Genomic DNA, 23,175 nt, shown 5'->3' with positions numbered 1-23,175 from the left:
TTTTTGAAATTGAGATTTATACACCACCTGAAAGCTGAATAAATAAGCTTTCTATTGATGTATGGTTTGTTAGGATAGGACAATATTTGGCCGAGATACAACTATTTGAATATATGGAATCTGAGGTTGCAAAAAAATAGCAAAATATTGAGAAAATCACCTTTAAATTTGTCCAAATAAAGTTCTTAGGAATGCATATTACTAATCAAAAATTAAGTTTTTATATATTTACAGTAGGAAATTTACAAACTATCTTCATGGAACATGATCTTTACTTAATATCCTAATGATTTTTGTCATAAAAGAAAAATCAATAATTTTGACCCATACAATGTATTTTTGGCTATTGCTACAAATATACCCCAGCGACTTAAGACTGGTTTTGTGGTCCAGGGTCACATATAGAATGACAGTTTGCTATTATATATAGCCTAGTAAAAATATTTTGTCAGGTAACTTAAAATTGCATAATAAATAGTAACGTCTAACTGGTTTGAATAAAATAAAATAAAATAAAAAATATATATAATTGATCCTTAAGGTAGCAATAATGATGTAGAGTGTAGAAAGCAATATGAAACGTGAAAGAATTGTATTCCATTTTAATGTGCAAAGATGGCACAGATTTAAAAAGTCATTGAATTTTACCAAGCTCATTTGTGACCCTGGACCACAAAACCAGTCATAATTAGCACGGGTATATTTTTTTAGCAATAACCAACATTATTTTAACATTATAAACACCAAGCATTATAACATCAAAATTATCGATTTTTCTTTTATGCCAAAAATCATTAGTATATTAGGTAAAGATCATGTTCCATTAAGATATTTTGTATATTTCCTACCGTAAATATATCAAAACTTAATGTGTGATTAGTAATATGCATTGCTAAGAACTTCATTTGGACAACTTTAAAAGCGATTTTCTCAATATTTTGAAAAAAATTGTTTTGCACCCTCAGATTCCAGATTTTCAAATAGCTGTATCTCAGCCAAATATTGTCCTATCCTAACAAACCATACATCAATGGAAAGCTTATTTATTCAGCTTTCAGATTTTAAAAAATGAATGCAGGGTCACATTTGTGGTATTAGTCCTCCTGAGAGAATTCTCTTCAGCTTCTCTGTACTACCTCGCCTACCCGTTCTCGTGTAGCGCCGTTGACCTCAAAAGGCCTTCCATCTTCAAGAGAAGCAGATAGTTGTTGTGGGGCCCGCTTGATTTACACAGCTGGCAGAGGGTCGTTTGTCCTGACGCCAGCGTGCTAGGTAGGTTTTCCGTGAGCTCCTGAAACTTCACCCGCCAGAGGCATTAGCTTGAGCTGACAGTTTGTGCGTTTGTTTACGCGGTCGCCATGGCAGCAGCGCCAGTGACAGACACGCGCGCTCAGCTGCTGTTCGCCGCGAGATAGGAATGTCCACGAGAGCACAGTTGTTGGTTTTCAGTTGACAACCGCCACCAAGCGGAACTCCAACTATTGTGTTTATACGAAGTAAGTTTTTGTAAAAAAAAAAAAAAAAAAGCGCTTGTTATTTACACCCTTTTCAGCATTTAATTATAAATGAAGAGCAGATGAAACCAGAATGGGAGTTTGTAGTTCATGTCTATTACTGAGGGCAGCTGAAAGCTAGGGTGCCCTTTTAAAATGAAGTGTTTTAACGTTTATTCATATCAAACTTTACAGTCTATGATATCAAATTGATATCTAATTACTAATGACTGTAATGACTTTACAGCAGGTCAAAGAACATGGGTCAGAGGACAATGCCAGCATGGCATTTTCCTGTATTATGAAAATGTATTTATGTCACACTCCTGCATAAAGATCTTCATCAAAGGTTGAGAAGTTAGGTGGAATTCAATAAATGAAATAAAACAGGTTCTGTATAGTTAAACAGAAGCCTTAAAAAGTAGCTGACTATTTATTTTTACTTTGATATTTTTAAAACGTTATATTTGTTCTGTTAACCGTAAAAAAAAAAAAAAAATTTTTATAAAACGATCAATATTGCCACATATGTGTTTCCATTAACTCATCAAACCAATTTCCAACTAATTTTAACCAATATGAGATTCAACTCAATTTTTATAAAATGACTTGTATGGCCAATTTGATTATACTTAAAAATTGATGGCAGCAACGAACTTAAGTAGATGGATTATTAGTATTATTTACAGTGTTCTCAGGACTATTAAACAGAAGAATCAACTTTCATTTTCCAAAACCCCACAAAGTGTATTGTGTATATTTAATTTGTTTTAATTGAGATTTATTCAAAACAATGTTTTACGTATATTCATTATATAAATAGGCTATATTTTAAATTCAGACATGCTGACAAATGTCTAACCAAGTTAAATAGTCTGCATTTATCCTTATTTTAGCTTAATAAAAACTCAGTAGATGCATTAAAATGATAGTCACATTGTAATCGATAAAGAGATATTCTATATTATTAAAAGTTAACACGTTTAATGATTTTTACACCAAAAAGATGACAAAAAAAGACAAAAACTTTATTCATGGTTGATTATCTTCCCATGTACAAGACTGCCATAAATATTCTCAAGAATGTAAACATCTGGTGTAATCATGGAAACCAGACAGCATGAACTGCCTGTGGAGGGATGAAGTGTGTCAGAAAGCCCTCTGATTAAATAAATAACACAGTAGCACCTCAAATACACAGTCCTGTTATAATGCTGTAATGTTGTCATTTATAAATATTTCACTTTTGTTTTTATGGGTCGAATAATTCTGTCACATGACGAGAGTGCCATTGGTTATCCTGACAACATTTTTATACATTCCTATTATTTATAAAAATGGACGAAAATATAAATTGAATTTGTGCTAATCATTCATAAATGGAGAAAACAGGGCTAGACATATTGTAAGGACTCTTATAGTACACTCTTAAAAATAAAGGTCCTTTATTGGCATTCATGGTTCCATCAAGAACCTTTAACATCCATGGAACCTCTTTATTCCACATAATAGTGGAAAAAGATTCTTTAGATTATTAAAATGTTCTTCACACCAAATAAAATAAAAATAAATGGTTATTTTTTTTTACTGAAAGGTTCTTTGGGGAACCCAAAATGGGTTAGGGTTCAAAAAAAAAAATTGGAGCCTTTATTTTTAAGAGTGCACAACCCTTCGCCTCCCTGACTGACTCAAGGTTTCAGCACATACAGACAAAACATAATGTGATTGTTTGCATGAAAACCTTTTACGTTTGCTAGCCAAAGAATCCAGTGCGGTCCCAGCTTGTCTACCAGGCCTGTTCAAATACTTTCTTGCACATGTTGGAGTTCTCCTGGTGTAGAGGAAATTCTGAGCCCGGCACCAGCTGATCTCTGCTCCTTTTTAAGGAGAATGTCTGTCCTGAGGGCAGTTTCTCCTGCTTGGACACAGTCTCTCTAGAGCACACCAGATGCAAAAACAGGTTAGTTTTGTTCATCTGACACATTTTTCAAAAGAATATAACCCATTCTCTAGCCCTAAGATCTGACTGGTTGACAGATACCTGAAGGGGAAAGTGGTTTTGTCCATCTGCATGCAGACGAGGAAGGGGTACTCCGAGAACTGCACAGTGGTGATGAAGTCCAGGGTGGCCTCTGTCTCAAAACCTACTTCCACTCCAGCGCTTACGAAGCCTGTATCCACTGTCACATTACCGATGACGACCAACGCTCCCCTGCACACAATGTCAAGGATGAGCTTAGAAAGTACGCTAAAAAATCTCGGTAAGCACACAGTTAATCTTCAATTATTTCTTCAGCACTGTCAGAATCATTTTTACTTTCTTTTTTTTACTTCAGTGTTCTAAAAGCTTTCAAGAACAGCAATGCATCTCTGTGCAGATGAGTAAAAAAATTTTAAATGTGTTTTTTTTTTTTTGTTTCAGTCCCATTCACTTTCTCTCTAAATAAATAAATAAAAATAAAAGTTTAGAAAACTTGGCAACTAAATGAAATAAAATACGTAAAACTGAAATAAATAATGAACAATTTTAAACAAAATTTGAGTTGCTTAGATTAAAAATTTATTAGATTATTACTAACTAAAACTCTCTTCATTTGTAAGTCTCTTTGGATAAAAGCATCTGCTTAATGATTAAATGTAAATGTTTTCCTTAACTGAAATAAACCTGAAATAAAATAAAATATTAGATGGAAAAACTTAAACTTGAAAATGAGAAATGTTGCATTGACTAACAGAAAATAAGTGTAAGTTAAATTACTAAAATTACTAAAACTAAAACTGACATAAATATGGGAGCTAAATAGAAAAAAACAATTTAAAAGACAAAAACATGACAAGAAATTAAAATATAAAAGCAAATCTAATACAAAATATTAATAAACAATAGTATACAAAATAACACTGATTACGCCAATTTTTTTTTAACCATTTTTGTTACAATTAGTCAACTCAGTTTTTAATATTAATTGAAATGTTCCACCCCAAGTGTAGAGGTTTTTTTGGGGGGGGATGCGCTGATAACATGATAAGTTGATTCTAAATTCGGTATCTACTTTATTTTTAGCTTTTTAATATCAAGGTGTTTACTCTCATTCTACCTACAACACATGCTCCAGAGAACAACTTAAGATAGAGATTTATTGCCATAGTCTCTTTCTCAGGGGCTCTGCTGAGTCAGTTTTGGTGTTTAGGCTCACATATCACATGAGACTGTCTGGTTCCATGCTTTCAACCTCCACCTTATATTATCTATTCAGCATGGCTGCCTGTGATGAGTGGGCTGAGTAGAGGCATGCTAATCTTGTGCGCCCGAGAGAGCTGTGGTTTATTTAGTTTCTAAACATATCCCACTTGTGTCAGACTATGTGCGTCTGTGTGCGTGACTATCTTTCTATCGGTTTTCCCCGCTTCTGTGTGCCCACACACACATGTGTTTACGTATTAGGTTGTCTGTCTTGTCAATGAGTCTTTGTTTGTCTTCTTGTGTGTGTGTGTGTGTGTGTGTGTGTGTGTTTTCAGAGAAGGTAAAGCCTACCGCCCTGATCCATACACCTGCCCCTGCCTATCCTGAGGCCTGGCAGATGTAGAAAACCAGATGCCACCCAGAAATACCCATCATCACACAAAGAACACAGCAAACCCACAGTGCTAAAAGTAAAGTAAAATGTAAAGATCAGAAATCTCTCCCTGAGAGGATTTGGTTTCTCACAATCGATATCATAACCTAATTTGACCCTCAACACCTGATCGTTTACTCCTACCACAGCATCTTTCCATTGCCCTCATTTCCCGCCTGTCTCATTTTAGCTGAGTTGCCATTGCTTTCATCCACAAACTAATAGTAAGCAAGCAGGTGCAGTTGTGGCTAAAGATGTGGATTAGCATTGAATCTCTCTGAAGGATTAATGATGTTATAATAAGATGCACCGGCATCGTATTTACTGTCATTTGGAAAACCTAGTGAAGAAAAACCTCTGGCAATGGTTTCTAAATAAGCAAATTAAGTGGTCGATTTTAACAAATCCATCATTGCATCCAAAGCAACCAAGGGTGAAATGCCTTCCATTAGGACATCATGGGCTGTCGTTTTAATTGGATCGGATCTATATCTGAATTCATGACATCATCCCCATATAAGGAGTTTTAAAAGATCTACCTGTTGTTGACGCTCGTCTTAGACTCTCTGTACCACAAGCTGAACTCCATCCCTCCAGAGATATCGATGGCCAGACCACCTTGGAACTCAGCACTGGTTCTTAGACCAGACTGTAGAGGAATCACCTTCAAAGAAAGCGAGAAAGCAAGATTTTTTAATACATCAAAAAGAAAATACACTATATGGACAAAAGTATTGGGACACCCCCTTCTAATGAACAGGTTTGACTTATTTAGTCATTTTCATGAGTACAAATTTTAGTGTTTAAGCATAAAATGATATTCTAGGGAATTGTGTGCTTCTAATTCATTGGTGTTTGGTGATGAGTTTTTGGCTCAAGGTCTACATTTAAAGTCACACCGGAGGTGCTCAGGTGGGATTAGGACTTTGCTTTCTGCAGACAAGTCAGATTCTTCCACACCGACTGAATCAAGCATTTCTTTTTGAACCTTGCCTTATGCACAGAGGCACTGTCATAGAAATAGAAAAGGGTCCTGTCCAAACTGTTGCTATAAAAATAGAAGCACACAATTCTGTAGAATATCATTATATGCTTAAACATTAAGATTTGTACTCATGGAAATTACTAAAGTAGTCAAACCTGTTCATTAGAAGGGGGTGTCCCAATACTTTTGCCCATATAGTGTATTTATATTTGATGTTTTTAAATGGTAATATCTTGTAACATTATACACTAGCGAGCGTTCAAATGTTTGTGGTTTTTGAATAATTTAAATGTCTCTTATGCATCCCAAGGCTGCATGTTTTAATCAGAATTACAGTCAAAACAGTAATATTGTGAAATATTATTATAATTTAAAACAACTGTTTTCTATGTTATTTATTCCTGTGATGGCAAAGCTGAATTTTCAGCATCATTATTCCAGTCTCAGTGTCACATGATCCTTCAGAAATCATTCTATTATGCTGATTTGCTGCTCAAGAAAAATGTCCTATTATCAATGTTGAAAACAATCAATGAGTTGTGCTGCTTAATATGATATTTTTTCAGGTTTATTTGATGAATGGAAAGTTCAAGAGAACAGCATTTATTTGAAATTATAGCCATGTTATTTCCATGTAATATTAAAATTAATATATATATATAGTATTTTTAATAACATAAATAATATAACGTGTACATTGAGGTGAATGTCATACCTGTGAGTGGTCTGTCAGCAGAATAAGGCCCTTCACCACACTGATTGGATCTCCAGATATGGAGAACATCTTGGACATCAGGTCACTGTAGCCCTTGAAGAAGGTCACTGGCCGGAGCTGCACATCGAACAGCAGAGCAGACATTCCAGCAAAAGACTCCAGTTCTTCTTCTCCTTCATCCGGTGTGGCTGCAATTAGAGACTCTAGACCCTGTGCTTCAATTGTCACCTGAAATACAGCATGACAGACACAAAGAACAATCAATGTCAGGACACACAATGCATGTTTATGGAATCTGCTGTACAACACTGTGTTGTGGTAATGACGACGGTACCTGAAGGCCATGAAGGAAGGCATTGTTGCTCTGACCATAAATGTTCATGTTGCTTCTCCTCAATACGCCAGAGCCAGAGTACAGGATGTCCAAATTGTAGGTGCAAGTGACATCAGCAGTTCCTGTTTAAAGACAGAAAATTCAGACACTGCTACAAGTCAAATGTAGGTCTAAGAGCCAAAGTGGTTGCTTATTGGCCTAAGTCTCAAAGACATTGTGGTATACAGTACTGTTCAAAAGTAGTTTTTTTATTATTATTATTGAGCAAAATGACAGTAAGACATTAATAATGTTATCAAATATTCATATGTTGTTCTTTTGGACTTTGTTCATCAAAGAATCCTGAAAAAAATTAATCACAATTTCCACAAAAATATTGAACAGCTTAACACTGATAATAATAAGTATCTAATGTCTCTTGAACAGCAAATCAGCATATTAGAATGATTTATGAAGGATCATGTGACACTTAAGTCTTGAGTAATGATGCTGAAAATCCAGCTTCATCACAGGAATAAATTACATTTGAAAATATATTAAAATAGAAAACAGTTATTTTAAATTGTAATCATATTTCACAATATTACTGTTTTTTTTACTGTAATTTTGATCAAATACATGCAGCCTTGGTGAGCATAAGAGACTTCGTTCAAAAATACTACAAGTCTACAAATCTTACTGATCCCAAACATTTGAATGTATAGCATATATTATGTTTTTATAATAGTGTATATTAGAATGTTTAGATATTAATGTAACTGAGCTATTTATTTATATAATGTTGGCTGGTTTATCATTCACCAGGTAAAAATTGCTTAGAAAAACATTTTTTTTATAGTGTGAACCAATGAAATGGAATGTCTCTAATAATATATATTTGCAAAACCTCTATGCAGACTTTGTATCAGGCAGCTTTATATAAAAATAATAGTGCCACAGATTTAAGTTTAAAGGGCAGGAGTGGACATGAGCTCACTTACGTGCCATGAAGCCTGAAAAAGCAGAGGATGACCCAGTCTTTGAGAATCTGTCATAGTTGTGGGAAGCCATGTCCTTCATCACTTGTCGTACCAATTTACTGTAAACCAGACATATGACTTCTGTCACACAAGTGCCACACAGATAATCATTAAGAAGAAAACATTTGTTTATTTAGAGTCTAGAGAATGTGATTAGTAAATGTGAGACCCACCAGGCTGGCATCTCAAAGCGCAATATGTCCTGGACTTTAGACAGCATGTATTTGTTCATCTCATGTGGCAGGTGTCCAATGGAGAGTAGAAGATTCTTCACTTCCATATAGGACGGACTACTGCTCATAATCACATCAGCTGCTGCGGCACGAACGTTCTTCTCATAAATATGCTTGTTCTGATGGTATATGCGGTTCAGTGTTTTTTTCACCTGTGGAAATAGTGTTAAATATTTTGAAGAGTAGCTGAAGAATTGTTTTTTGTGCCCCTCTAGGTGATGGGGGATTGATAATTTACCTCTGGTGTGATCAGCTGAGGGTCATATCTCTGCAGCGCTGTAATGGCAATGGTGCTAAACGCTCCCACCTCAGACTCAGCATATTTGGCTAGAACAGGAACACCCTCCGGCAGAAGAGCGTTCTTCAATGCTAGCAGGTACATTAGAACTTCGGACTCCATCTGAGTGCTGTCAGGCCCTGCCAACAGCATCTCTTTCACCTTAAGCACTGTCTACACATCAAACACAGAAGAAACACAGTCAGCTTGAATTACTAAACTCAATTTGATTCACTTAAAAGGGACTGTTCAGCCAAAAATGAAAATTCTGTCATCATTTTCTCTCCCTCAAGTTCAATAATGACAACTCTCGGAGGGTTTAGCATGATAATGTATGTACATGACAATGTTAATGTGTTGTGGTGGTCTTGGCGGAATAGATCTGCTACGCTGCTGCAGCAGAGCAACATCCATAACATGCTGCTGTGAGCATGTACTGCTGCTGCACATATAACATATATGAAATAACCTCCATATATAGCATACATAAATCGTAGCAGATCTATACTGGTGGAGCTGGGGAAGGTGGGGGTTTCTGAAGCGTGCTGCAACTGCTACAGCAAGCACTAATCAAGTATTTGAATGTTGAGCAGCGAGCTCATTGGCTGCTGATACAAAAAGAACCAATCAGCTGTGGCATGTGATAATGATGTCATTATGTCAGATTCAGTTTGACCTATTGGACTGCGCCATATAGAGTTTCATAACAGAACTTTGGATTTGTTCCAAACCTGTTTGACTTTGTTTGTTCTGTTAAACACAAAAGAAGATATTTTAAAGAACGTAGGTAATCAAACAGTTGATGGTCCCTGTTCCATTTTTTTTTTTTTTATCAAACTATAAACTATATAGAACTATCTCTTTAATAATTTTTGGAAATGTTTTGTTTGCAGTTTTGATATTAAATATATGAATCATATGTGAACATGTATAAGTACAGAAATGAATACAAATAATAATCCAATGTGTGGGGACTCACCGGTAGTGCACATGCTCCTTTCAGACAGAGTTTCCTGAGCAAAGCTCCCATGATAATCACAATTGACTCTTTGATTTCTGTACTACCAATCTTTCCTTGAGCCAAATCCTATGGGGGAAAAAGCCACATAAATTAGAATGATGAATGAAAATTATGAAAATCTACAGTGAAATGTGTAATGTTTGCACCATAGTGTCACCAATGTGTACGTGTATGTATATATATATATATATATATATATATATATATATATATATATATATACACATATATATATATATATATATATATTGTATATGAAATACCATCTTACTTCCACAGTACATCTTTGTAAGATTAACATTCACAGCGGAAAGGCTCTAAGTGCATGTGTGATTGCAGTATTGCAGTTCTCTTACCAGCAGGGACTGCAGCATGGTCTCTGTAGGGTGAGAGGCAAAGCCACATGCATACAGAAAGCGCTCCTGCAGCACTAAACCTTCCTTCTTGCTGAAGTCCAGGAACTCCAGAATGGCTGAGTGAGAAGATGGAGTCTGAGCTGATGTTACTGCATCCACCAGCTGAGGCCTAGAAAGACAGAGAAACAGTGTAAACTGGAAGGCTTAAGGCTGTGTTTATTATTGGTGAAAACAGTTGTGCTGCTTAATATTTTTTGTGGAAACTTTGATACCTGTTTTCATGATTCTTTGATGAATAGAATGTTTAAAAGAACAGCAAAACTGAGGTTCAAAACCTTCTTTTGTGTTCTTTATATGGGAAATCTGATTCATTTGAGTGAACCAGTGAAAAAACTCACTTCTTCTTTGCAGAGAAGTCTTAAATATCATCAGTGTAGTTGCCTACTTTTTGTTAGCAGCCTGTAGTGTAACTAGCTACTGTAGCTAATTAAAAAGAGTAGCTTGACTCTAATAATGTGTACAAATGAGAAATAGAGAAGCACAATGAGGAGTTTGTTCTTACAATACAGTCTTACTGCAGTTGCGCAGGACAGTCAGGATCTCTGACTTGCTGGCTTTGCGCAGGCTGTGTAAGAGTGCGAGGAAGCTCCTTGGGCCTTCTGCTTTAGAGAGTGATTCTGGCTCCAGCTGAGATCTCACCGCTTTCCATGTGTCCATTAGCTATTGTACACCAAAACAATACAATATACAATTAGTATAAATATAAACACATGCTTAAAAACCTATTTCGCAAACTTTTAAAGGGTGTCGTTTTTTTGTAATTATTTGTGAAATCTCAACACCATTTTTTTTCAGTGTAAGCTGAGTAAACAGGATTTTCATTTTTAAGTGAAATAATGGTTTCACATCAGATTCATAAACACAAACACAAAAGTTGGTAAAAGAAAAGCATAGTAACTCACATTGGGGCATCCCTTGCATTTGGTTTTAACTTTCTCCACCATGACTCCAACAGACATGTGTTTGTCATCCAGAGACTTCACCACACTTGCAACATCTTTACCCGCTACTTCTGTTGGGCCAACCTCAATCTTTTTAAGCGTCAATGACTGCCTGTTGGAAGATACTTTAATTTCATTCTATTACTTGATTTAATTAAGTGATTTGTTTTCACATTTCTTTGGTACCTGGACAGGACTTTAGTTGCAGCTTTATGACGAGCATTGATGGACAAAATGTGTGTTTCCTCAACATCAGCAGACTTAATGATGCCATTCTCCAGAGTGATTACTGTTTCAGAAGTAGACTTCCCACTGATGCCTAGTACCTAAAGGGGAAGAGAGGAAAGGTCAATAAAAAGTGCCAGGAATTGTGTATAAATGCATGAGGCAAGATGAGAAAATTAGTTTTTGTCTTACTGGGCTGTGAGTAGTGAATCCCATCTCTTGTGTTTTGCAAGTATCCAAGTGTTTTGTACGGATCACCTGATCTTTGGTGGCTTTGTACTCAACTAAACATTTCCCTGAAGCATCAGCCTGCAGATTACAGATAGAGTATTTAACTTAGAAAAACTTACATACTTTAAACACTTCAATGGAGAATTGTAATAATCTTAACCTCTGACATCTTCCCGGACTTTAGCTGCATCATTAGCATACTGGCCACACCCCTCTTCAAGTTTTTGATGGTAGCAGGCTCCGCCTTATGGGCATACAGGCTTCTGATCTAAGTAAAATCACACAGAATGTCAAATCACTATGGAATATATAAAAAAATTCAAAACTAAAATGAATATGAAACACATTTTTATGATGCATAATGAAATGTTTATTACCTTGCCCATCTTCCACAGCACCATGAAGGGCCTCTGAAGTGCCTCAAGCCTGACTTTACCCAGAATGCTTTCTGCTGAGCTGCCGTGGAAGATGTTGTTTTTGCGGGAGCGCTTTCCAGCACTTTCAACTTGAACATTTGAAATCTGAGAACAGGACAGGAGAAGGTGATTTGCACAAGGGTTATCATTAGGGTTATCATATCAAGGGTTATCATCATCACTTGAAATTAAATAAACATTAACTTAAAATTATTTCTGATGTCTGTTCATTTGAAGCACTAAAACAACTGAAAATAAGTAAACTAAAACTTAAAAAAGTATATTTAAAAAAAAGACAAAACACAACAAAAGTGCTAAAACTTGAAAACGGAATATATAAAAATTAACTCAAAGCATTCAAAAAGTTAACAAAATTAACAAGACTATTAATTACAGAAATAATATACTTTAAAAATATATATAGAATTCAGACACTTTAATTAGACAAATTTGATAAATTGTTTTTGTTATTAAATGCAATTCAACTTAAAAGTCCTTTTTTGACACATAAGTAGAACTTACATCTACATATACATCTTTATATGTAATTTCATAATTACGTCTATCGTCTATGAATTTGTGCTTTCAGTGTACTGCCACTGCTATGCATTTATGGTAATGTTAACTTGTATATTAACTCATATGCCATGTTTATAAGTATGTTTATAATTTCAACATTTGTCAAGAAGCTGCCATTTATTAACTTTTTAAAATTTTTAATGATAAAGATTTGTAATGATACAGTTACAAAAAACTACAGTTAAAAATACATGTGATTTAAATGTTAGTCAACACATCAAAATGTGTTCTTTTTACAGCATGACAAAATAGTAAAAATTTACTTTAAAAAGTGAACTTTTTATTATATTATATTATATGCCAGTACAGTTTTTTGAATGCACTTCTAAAATTTGAAGTACACTACAAGTGCATTCACTATAAGCGCACCTTCTTACAAGCGTATGCAATCAAAAAATAAATAAATAAAAAATACCACTAAAGTTCTCCCCTATACCTGCAATCGAAGTAGCTGTTCATCCTGGATCTGTGGGTTCCTCCAGACGAGGCTGATGTCCACATCACTGCTAATCCTGAATCCAGTGTTCCCCCTAGTGGATCCCGTCGGCCTGTTCAGCCGGACCTCAGTGCTGTAGCTATATCTGTAGAGTTTGTCATTATCCAGCCGAGGCCCAGCAATCGCACCTGAAAAAACACAAAAATGTCATGCTGTGACACATTCTAGATCTTCATCCGATTTTCAGTCAGTGGCATGTAAGAGACAGCTGGACAAGGGAGGAATGTGAAATTAGAGAGGCAGGAAGTGGATTGACCATCTCCTAAAAATCACACCGATTTAAATCCAGTAATGGAGCTGGTGGAAACACTTACTCTACCTGAAGTCTGAATTGAATCTACTGTTTTATTCCAAAGAATTTACATCCACAAGAAATAATTTGTTCAAGAGAAAGCTACAGGAAAAAGAAAGCACTGCAGAGGAAGTCCATAGCCTTTCATTGAAGGTAATACAGAAGGAAAAGGAATGTAGTCCTATCTGTAATTGTACTGTAGGTGGGTCTCAGATAACAGTGTACTATGAGCTATTAATTCTCTAATCATCACATATGGATCATGTTTGTAACCTCATTATGTGACACAACTATATTTCTTTTGTCTTAAAAGTTTTAAATGTGTCAGAATCATTCAAGGTAACTTTTGTGCATTTTGTGGTTTAAGGATTGTTGATTCATAAAGTGATTGATAAACAGTATCTCTGCAAAACCTCTCTGCCAGCACAGTTCAGCCTTGTCCCGAAAACACTGACGTGTCACACTCAGATTGCATCACATCTACTGATACAGAGATTATGCCCTGATTTTACCCTTCTAAAACAAATAAATGTTTTTTATTTTTTTTATTTATATTTACATATACGTAATATAGAAAGAATATTTCTGAAAAATATTTCAGAAATGATTGCCTACTGATACTAAATAAACATACTGATGATTGTAATGATTAGATGAATCTGGGCACAGAATGAATGAAAGGTGTGACTAACCACACGATCATTAAATGCTCTCAGAATTACTATTCTAGGGACTTCAGTGAACTGCATAAACCCTTAAATCAAAATAATATTGAAATTAATTGAAATCTCAAATCTGAAAACTTGAGAACATTTGCTAGTTTTAACCAACAAGCAAACATTTAGCCTTTTTTTTAACATTTAATTTTATGTCTTCAGACTTTAAAAAAAAAATCACTTACCAAGGGATGAGGTACTTAAAAAGGAGGTGACACATAGTAAAAGTCCAGCAAGCCGCAGCATGTTTGGCTCGCTGTTCTGTGCGCGTTAAAGGTCTGCGGGCCAGAGAAAGGATGGCTGCCTGATCCTTCAGCTATCTTTCTCTCTCTCTCTCTCTCTCTCTCTCTCTCTCTGTTTATCTGGATTTGAGGTTCAGACTCCAAACTCCACGCTCCGGTACTAAGTACGAGATAACGGCTAATAATTAACCGGCAGAGCTCGGCGAGATTTGGTGACTAAACGCTCCTCAGGACGGGGTTTGATTTTTATAGTAGGGTCGGCATGATAGAATCCCGCCGGTAGCGCATCAATCAGCGCTCATTGACAGATAATAATATGATCATAATGATCAAACGAGATTACCGCTTCCTTCATGACAGGATTAGCGAATTTATTTAGTTTTGCTCAACCACATTGTATTATATTATATTATATTATATTATATTATATTATATTATATTATATTATATTATATTATATAAAGAAATAAGGAGGTCGCAGTTAAAACTTCTTTGAAAGTGACACTTGAAATTTAGTTTTTGTATTCGTTTCAGGCTTTTTTAAATACTGTATTTTCTGACATTTTTTTCTCGCACACACACACACACACACACACACACACACACACACACATATATATATATATATATATATATATATATATATATATAAAAGGTTCTTCAGATGTTAAAGGTTCTTTATGGAACCATTTAGACAAAAAGGTTCTTCTATGGCAGCGTGAAGCACCTTTATTTTTAAGAGTGTATATGAATATTTTAAAGTGACAATTCAAAGTAAATGAGAAGTTTTCAGGTAAAACACCTGAAAAAAAAATCAATACAGAATATATATATATATATATCAGAGTTATTTTAGTGTCACTGAGATAATAGTTATTATTAATATTTTGAAACCATTTTTATTTTTTATTTATTCTCTGTTTTCAGACAGTAAATTGTGTATTTGTCATTTTCGTTTTTTAAAATGTTTGTTTTCATGATTTTAATTTAAGTTATTGAATTATATTTTTACTAATGGTTTGATTTGATTTATTTTAGTACATCAGGATAAACATGAAATGAAAAAAAAAACATGTTGCCTTGACAACTAGCTGAAATAAAGTTTACGTTTTAATAGCCTATTTTATTTTAGTTTTAGTTTTAGTTAACTATAATAACTCTCTCTGTCTCTCTTTATGTGTATGTTTAAACAGCCAGTCCTTTTAACAGTTTCACTGAGATTTATGTTTGGACAACCAATCCATAACGTGACAGTTTTTGTCTGGCGTGTCTCTTTGACCCTATATTTAGTATAAGTAAAATACTTAAGTACTGTTAAAATCAGATACTCTAAGACTTTGACTCAAGTTGTTTTGGAATGGGTGACTTGTAACGTGTAGTGGAATGATTTTCACTGTAACATATCTGTACTTTTACTCAAGTATGGTTTTTAGGTACTCTTTACACCTCTGAACATATATTAGATTCCACAACTATACTGTGAATGTTCTGGAATGAGTTATATTATTTTGGTAAATCTGATCAATATGATTTTGGTTATCTGATCAATACCATGATACGTAGAACATCATGGATAATTTAAAAATGGCTCTAAAAATGATCATTTTTTATATATAAAAAAATATATAATTATAATAATAATTAATTAAATAAATCCTCATATATATAATGAAATAACATTAAACATTAAATAATATATTGAAATGTATTATGAAAATAAAGAACTAGAAATAATACAGAAGTAATATGGATTGCTTGCCTGTATTATGTATTTAAAAAAAAAAGACCTATGACAGGAATCTGTTGAAAGATAGCATAGTGCTCCATCACCACCTTTTGGCCCTAGTTGTGAATCACAGGATGCTGGTAAGCTTATTCAAACACCATTGATCTAAGGTAGCATTTCTCGTTTAATAGCAATATTATATATATATATGCATTTTCTATTACTTTAAGTACAATTTTGAAAAAAGGCTTTAAGAAAACATCTGTCTTAGTTAAGTTTCAATGTTTTTTTTTTCTTTGTCTTTTGGTTTTTTATTTCCACTGTTGCACCAGAGCTTCAGGTGTCACCTCGCCTATTATAAGCATAATACTTGTAATCATTAACCTCCTAATGATCATTTTGATAACCTTTAGGTAACCTCTTAAGAACATAATGTGTTTTCCTTCTAATTTATCAAACCAAGAGACCACTAAATCATGTGAATTTCAACATATTATCTGGTACTGACATTATGTTAAGTGCACTATAAAGTGACCCCTAGTGACATGTCAATAAGCACTGCAATCCCTGAACTGTGTTTGTAATACTATAGCACATAAGAATGTTGTTGTAACGTTATATTCATGTAAGTATTAAAATGAATAATATGCAAATGTAATGCTGTCATATTTATCGATGCCTTGCGGTAATTCATCTGAGTGGTTTATTGTCATACACAGTAAATTCTTTAAATCCACCTGCATTGACCTGTTTTAGCCTGTAGATGGAGACAATCAGAACATCCCCATCCCAACATTCAAACCCCTTACAGATGAGGGACAGAAAGAAAGAAAAAAACTTACTGCCATCATACCTTTTCTTTATGGAGGAAACATTTGTACTGTAGTTTTTCATTTAAAAAATCTCCATATATTTTTTATAAATTTTTTTTCTTTCATTAAGTTAAACTAAACAAAAATGAGAAGCTAGCTGAAATAAAATGTTTAAGTTATTTCGTGTTTTATTTTATTTCAGTTAACATTTGTTAGTTTCAGGACATTTTTTTTTTCTTTTTTTATGGCTTGCAAATTAAAATATATTTTTTAAAATAAAAGTAAAAAAAAAAAAACAGAACAACTTCTATATTATAATGAATATATTAATATAATGACTGTATTTTTTTATCAAATAAATGGAACCTTGGTGATCAAAAGAGTCGTTAAACACACACACACACACACACACACACACACACACACATAGAGACACTCTAAAAAATGCTGGGTTAAATATAACCCAGTGCTGGGTTAAAAAGGAACAAACCCAGCTATTGAGTTGTTTTGACCCAGCAGTTGGGTTGTTTTGAATGTGTGTGTGTGTGTGTGTGTGTGTGCGCAATATATACTGTATAACTTATTCTAAGTTTTTGACCACTAGTTTTATTTATTTTGACCAGTTTTATTTATTTATACTAATACTGTCGTTGTTGTCAGGGGAGAAAGTCAAGCCAATTTAATTCACTAATAGCCTACAAATAATACTTAAAAAAAATTAATTCAAATAATACATCAGACAACTCATTACAGATATTTAGGGGGGGGTATGAAAATATTATGTTTTTCATTATATCAACTAAACAAAAATGTCAAGTATGAATGACAAGGATATTGGTCTGGCAAACATTCCCATTCCCTGTTCATACTGTACTGTTTATAGTTTAACCATCAATACTAAAACTGATCACAAATAAAATTACATCAAAGACGAGTACATATAACATTTTTACACTTCAAGAAGTTCTGCACTAACCTGTCTTATCTTATGTGAGGTGTACTTTGAGAGGTGGGAATCTGTTTGTGTGTGTGTGTGTGTGTGTGTGTGTTCAAGTGTTGAAATTCCCACACACACTTCATTGCGGTCATATAAAGTCATGTGAGCACTGCAGAGCTCATTCTGTGTCAGTATGTCTATAAGAGTGCTTCTCTTCGGCCTGTTTCTGCTGCTCACTTCAGGTACAGTAAACCTAGACCCGGATGACTGTTCATTAATATTAATCACTTCTTGGCTTTGTTTGTAAACACCTAAAGCTTGAGGTGTGTAAAACAGAGTTAACATCTCCATTGCTGTTCTGTGTACTGTAAAAATGACATAAGAGCTTTTAAAAAACCGAGAAACAGGTTTAACCTCTTCTATCACAAAGAAATATCTAAAACAGTTCACTTTTGTTTCAGGGGCACAAGGAAAACCCGGCTCACCCCGAAAGGTATGGAGGAATTTTTTTTTGTTCTCTGTGAATGATTTTTTTGTTCATTTAGCTTTTAGAGGATAAAATTATTGTTATGCAATGCCACATAGAGTGGGTAAAATAAGTTCATAAACTTAATTTCTGAACTTATTTGTATTGTTTTCTTTGCATGTATGGATTACTTGGGTTGTTACTGACATCTGGTGAAAATTTCAACTCAACAGCACCTTTAGAAATATATTTACTGAGAAAAATGGTGACGTGTTCAATACTTATTTTACCTGCTGTTTGTGTGTATGTGTGTGTTATGTAGCCCGTGTGTGCTGAGATGGCCGAGATCCATGCATGTCCCATGAACTTCGCACCTGTGTGTGGCAGCGATGGGAACAGCTATGCCAACGAGTGCTTACTGTGTGTGGAAAGACTGTAGGTCACATAAACGTACACACTGACAGCTGGAGTATGTTCATTACTTTTATTTATGAAATTATAGCATTTGTGTGTCTTTTTCAGGAAAACCAAATCTGACATTTTAATCACAAGAGATGGCCAGTGCTGAGCTCCTGCACAACATACAGTATCGTTAAGATCTGTGGCCAAATTAAAGCATCTGAAATGCAATCTGTTTCCTTTCTTCAACACTCAAAGTCTCTCTGGCTTTAGACGTATGCTTTTTTATCATCTGTTTTATTTCAGTATCATTGATATACTATTAGTTTGTTAATGGTTTGAATTAGTTTATTTTATATAGTTTTTGTTTTCACTTTTAGTTTTTGGAACTTAGTTTTAAAACTTTAATTTAGCAATTTATTATTTTCATCACATTTAGTAGTTTTTCCTTTTTAAAATATGTCCATATTTTTTTCATTACATTTTATTTATTTCTTTTAGTTTATTTCATTTCACTTATTTTAGTATTTCAAATTAAACGAAATAAAAATGAGAAGCTAGCTGTTTTTTTTGTTGAGTGCTGTCAAATGATTAATCGTGATTAATCGCATCCAAAATAAATGTTTTTGTTTACATATTATATGTATGCGTACTGTGTATATTTATTATGTACATATAAATACACACAAATGCATGTATATATTTCAGAAAAATATGTTGTTTATATACTAAATATATTCATTTATAATATAAATTATATGAATATAAATATAGTCATGTAAATACATGTAAATATTTTCAAAATATATACTTTATGTGTGTGTATTTAGGCCATATATACATAATAAATATACACAGTACCCACACACATATTATGTAAACAAAAACTTTTATTTTGGATGCGATTAATCGTTTGACAGCACTAGTTTTTAAAATATATATTTTATTTCAGTTAACGTATTTGTTTCAAGTAACATTTTTTCTAATTTTTATGTTTTTCTTTTAATGATAATAACCACAAAATTTGCAATAAGTCAAAGGTCCACTGCACTAAAAGAAATGCTAAAATACACACTATTTTACATACAGCCACAAGAAAGGGTTAAGTTTTTTTCTTTACATTTTTTTCTTTTAATGTTTTTCCACAAATGTAAAAAAAAAATTCCTCCAACAAATTATTTTGCTCCAATGAATAACATATATTATATTATAATAACATATAATATTGTAAATATTGCACTTTAATGTACATAAGTTTTGTAACCAGCGTGAACTAGAAAACTGTTCTATTTCTATTTTTAGATAGTACTCTCTCTGGATTGTGCAATCCATTATCTCAAAAGATTTACTCATAACTACTCCTTAAATGTAGCCCCATCTCTGGCCGATAGTTCAGTGACTGCCCTGCTTCCAACAGAGACCAGCACAAGACAAGAAACAGCACTTCAACTGCATACACAAACATTAAAAATGACTATATATTCTGATTACATATTTTCAGCATTCTGAGAATAGCATGCTCATGTTTACAAACAATATTATTTGCAAATACTCTTAATTAGTAGTTCATTCATGAGATCAGTTTTTTCATGAGATTTCATGAGATCAAAACTGTTTGATTGAATTGTGGGCCACTGGAAGACAGATGAACATTGTGATGTGGCTAGACTGTCTTATTGTGTAGATTTATTAGCTGATATTAAAAGTTGATGTAAATGAAAAATACTTTTTTCATTAAAATATTAAGCAGCACAAATGCTTTCAACATGAATCTTGAAGCACCAAATCAGCATATTAGAATGATTTCTGAAGGATCATGTGACACTGAAAATTCACCTTTGCCATCTCAGGAATAAATAACATTTTTAAATATATTAAAATGAAAAAACATTTATTTTAAATTTCAATAATATTTCACAATATTATCGTTTTTTTTCTTTTTCAAATAAAGGCAGCTGATCATAAGAAACGACAGCTTCTTCCACCTCTAAACGTTTACCAATATGTGACCCTGGACCACAAAACCAGTCATAAGGGTCAATTTTTCGAAACTGAGATTTATACATCATCTGAAAGCTGAATAAATAAGGTTTCCATTGATGTATGGTTTGTTAGGATAGGACAATATTTGGCCGAGATACAACAATTGGAAAATCTGGAATCTGAGGGTGCAAAAAAATCTGAATACTGAGAAAATCACCTTTAAAGTTCTCCAAATGAAGTTCTTAGCAAGGCATATTACTAATTAAAAATTAATTTACTAATCAAAAATTAAGTTTTGGTATATTTACGGTAGAAAATTTACAAAATATCTTCATGGAACATGATCTTTACTTAATGTCCTAATGATTTTTGGCATAAAAGAAAAATCACTAATTTTGACCCATACAATGTATTTTTGGCTATTGCTACAAATATACCCCAGCGACTTAAGACTGGTTTTGTGCTCCAGGGTCACATATGAGTACCAGTATTAGTGGTGGCGCTTGCCTTTTCAGTTCTTTTTCATAGTCGCAAAGAGAAAAACAGCCTGAAATTGTTCATGATTTGTTTATTTATTTAGCAACAACTATTCCCCCCCACCAAATAATATCCCAAAATATTTTCACTCAATATTCAGTGGATCCCACTGGCCAAGTGTGAAATATTTTTAATTGCCTAATGAAACACAACACTCAACCTCCACCAATCAAAATGATGTTCTATTAGGAAAAATAACACTTTACAAGAGTGTCTGGTACGTATATGATATTATAAAACAGTATTTTGAATTTAAAATGTATTAAAAAAAATTTTTTCATTAAAGTGATCATTTACTCTCCCTCAAGTTGTTCCTGTATGAGTTTCTTGCTTCTTTTGAACACAAAAGAAGATGTTTTGAAGAATGTTAGTAAACAAATTGTTGATGGTAGCCATTTACAGTATGGGAAAAAAAATACTATGGCTACCATCAAATATTTGGTTACCAACATTCTTTAAAATAACTTCTAAATCATACAAGTTTGAAACAACATGAGGGTGAGTAAATGATGACAGAATGATCATTTTTTGGGTGAACTATCCCTTTAATAATACTCAGTGTCTGAGTACTTACCACAGGGCACTAATGTAAAGTTAGTCTAAAAGATCAAACTACTGATGCATACTTACTATAAGGATATGTGTACATATTGAACTGTCATCTCTAAAAGCTCTGTAAGGTGTTTTGTATGAGTGTGCAGGTTTGTGTTGAACTGGAATTCACAGTAGTCAGTTATTCCCCGAGGCGTGATTTTCACAGGCTGCTTTGCATGGAAGCTTACGAAAATAATGTTCATTAAAGTCTGAAACAGACAATTAACAGGCATATAAGGCTCTGTCCATTCATATTACACTTTTTAATGTTAAGGGGACAAGAAAGTCTTAGTGTGCCCTTCAGAAGAATGTCTCTTTCATTCTGACTTGTTAATAGTTTTCTTTGATATTCACTAGGGTTGAACCGATTCAGAGTCAGATGTGCAGTTTAAAGATCTCTGAAAAGTTGCAGTGAGCTAAATGTTTCTTGTGAGCTCTAGAGGTTTCATGGCTTGCCGATGTCCACTGTGATTTGGGTGTAGAGCAGGTCTTTCTCTATATCCACCACTTTGTAACTGAGCGATTTGATGCCGTCCGTCTTCATTGTCTGTTGTGTGTGAGAAATTCTCCTAAATCTATGAAATAGAGATGCAGCTTTAGAATGAATTCAGTCTGTCTTGTATTACTGCATGTGTGTGTGTGTGTTTGTGAAAGAGAGATTACCTCTGTGGGTTCGGCTCATTTTTCTTGTCTCTTGAGTGACGAATCATTCTGCATTTACCCATGTCTCCACTCGGCCTTGATATTTTCATGCCTTGAAATACCAGCCTTCGAAAATAATGACCCTCAAACTCTTCCTTTATCTAAGTTACCTCATATATTATAAGAGAGAATTTGTAATTAATAGTAAGGAAATTATATATTTTCCTCACCTGTTAAAGATGTCATCGTCTTCTCCTCCCCAGCCCCAGTAGTTATTGGGAAAGCCATTGATCTTTTGAAACTGCTCTTTACTCATTGCTGATACACCCCCAAAATACTGTTTATATGGCAACCTGCATTAAAAAAAAACATTTTTGAATGAAAAATTTGTCATACTGACAATCTTGATATTGTATAATTGTTTGTGCAACAATCCCCTGGGAACTTCCTACTTACAAGTTTGAAGATATAATTACAATATAGCAATTTTGATTGGAAAAAAACTGGTGCAACTGGAAGATTTTCTAATGCTAATATAAGAAAACAGATACACATTTTGTGTTATCAATGCTTTATCTGCACATTTAATCATGACTATGGAAATGTAGTTTTTTCATATGTAGTTTTTTAATGGGAAATGTTTTTTTTCCTCTTACATAAACTAGCCAAATCAGCACACTACCATTCAAAAGTTTGGGGTTAGTAATTTTTTTTAATCTCTATACTCACTACTTCTGCATTTATTTGATAAAAACAGTAAATATTGTGAAAGATTATTACAATAATTATTTTCTATTTGAATATATTTTAAAATGTAATGTATTCCTGTGA

The 23,175-nt window shown here is 33.7% G+C and overlaps 3 protein-coding genes across 3 annotated transcripts in view; 1 reads left to right on the top strand and 2 right to left on the bottom strand.

The window, feature by feature from the left end:
- Positions 1 to 3,096: 3,096 nt before the first annotated feature.
- On the bottom strand, positions 3,097 to 14,449 carry mttp (microsomal triglyceride transfer protein). The gene is made up of 18 exons (XM_016249101.1): positions 14,192 to 14,449; positions 12,939 to 13,126; positions 11,885 to 12,028; positions 11,668 to 11,775; positions 11,469 to 11,585; positions 11,238 to 11,377; positions 11,013 to 11,163; positions 10,613 to 10,770; positions 10,051 to 10,219; positions 9,653 to 9,760; positions 8,635 to 8,847; positions 8,337 to 8,548; positions 8,125 to 8,222; positions 7,145 to 7,266; positions 6,811 to 7,038; positions 5,650 to 5,774; positions 3,535 to 3,705; positions 3,097 to 3,427 (listed from the first exon to the last, which is right to left on the bottom strand). The coding sequence occupies exons 1-18, from the start codon at positions 14,250 to 14,252 to the stop codon at positions 3,280 to 3,282; spliced, it is 2,661 nt and encodes an 886-aa protein (XP_016104587.1). The 5' UTR covers positions 14,253 to 14,449; the 3' UTR covers positions 3,097 to 3,279.
- A 3,452-nt stretch (positions 14,450 to 17,901) lies between these two features.
- spink4 (serine peptidase inhibitor, Kazal type 4) lies at positions 17,902 to 18,810 on the top strand. Its single transcript, XM_016250597.1, has 4 exons — positions 17,902 to 17,965; positions 18,185 to 18,216; positions 18,512 to 18,624; positions 18,712 to 18,810. Exons 1-4 carry the CDS (start codon positions 17,917 to 17,919, stop codon positions 18,755 to 18,757), a joined length of 240 nt encoding a protein of 79 aa, XP_016106083.1. The 5' UTR covers positions 17,902 to 17,916; the 3' UTR covers positions 18,758 to 18,810.
- A 3,192-nt stretch (positions 18,811 to 22,002) lies between these two features.
- The window catches only part of LOC107565367 (beta-1,4-galactosyltransferase 1-like), a 10,116-nt gene continuing 8,943 nt past the window's right edge, over positions 22,003 to 23,175 (bottom strand). Inside the window, exons 4-6 of the mRNA XM_016250585.1 lie at positions 22,575 to 22,697; positions 22,366 to 22,470; positions 22,003 to 22,277 (exon numbers count right to left, since the gene is read on the bottom strand). Of these exons, the coding sequence (XP_016106071.1) occupies positions 22,148 to 22,277; positions 22,366 to 22,470; positions 22,575 to 22,697 (358 nt within the window). The 3' untranslated portion in view covers positions 22,003 to 22,147. The remainder of the gene's footprint in view (positions 22,278 to 22,365; positions 22,471 to 22,574; positions 22,698 to 23,175) is intronic.

This window comes from Sinocyclocheilus grahami, unplaced genomic scaffold, assembly GCF_001515645.1.
Source record: "Sinocyclocheilus grahami isolate Dianchi unplaced genomic scaffold, SAMN03320097.WGS_v1.1 scaffold25.1, whole genome shotgun sequence".
In the NCBI taxonomy this organism is placed as follows: Eukaryota; Metazoa; Chordata; class Actinopteri; order Cypriniformes; family Cyprinidae; genus Sinocyclocheilus; species Sinocyclocheilus grahami.
This window is presented reverse-complemented; position numbering and strand designations above follow the sequence as displayed.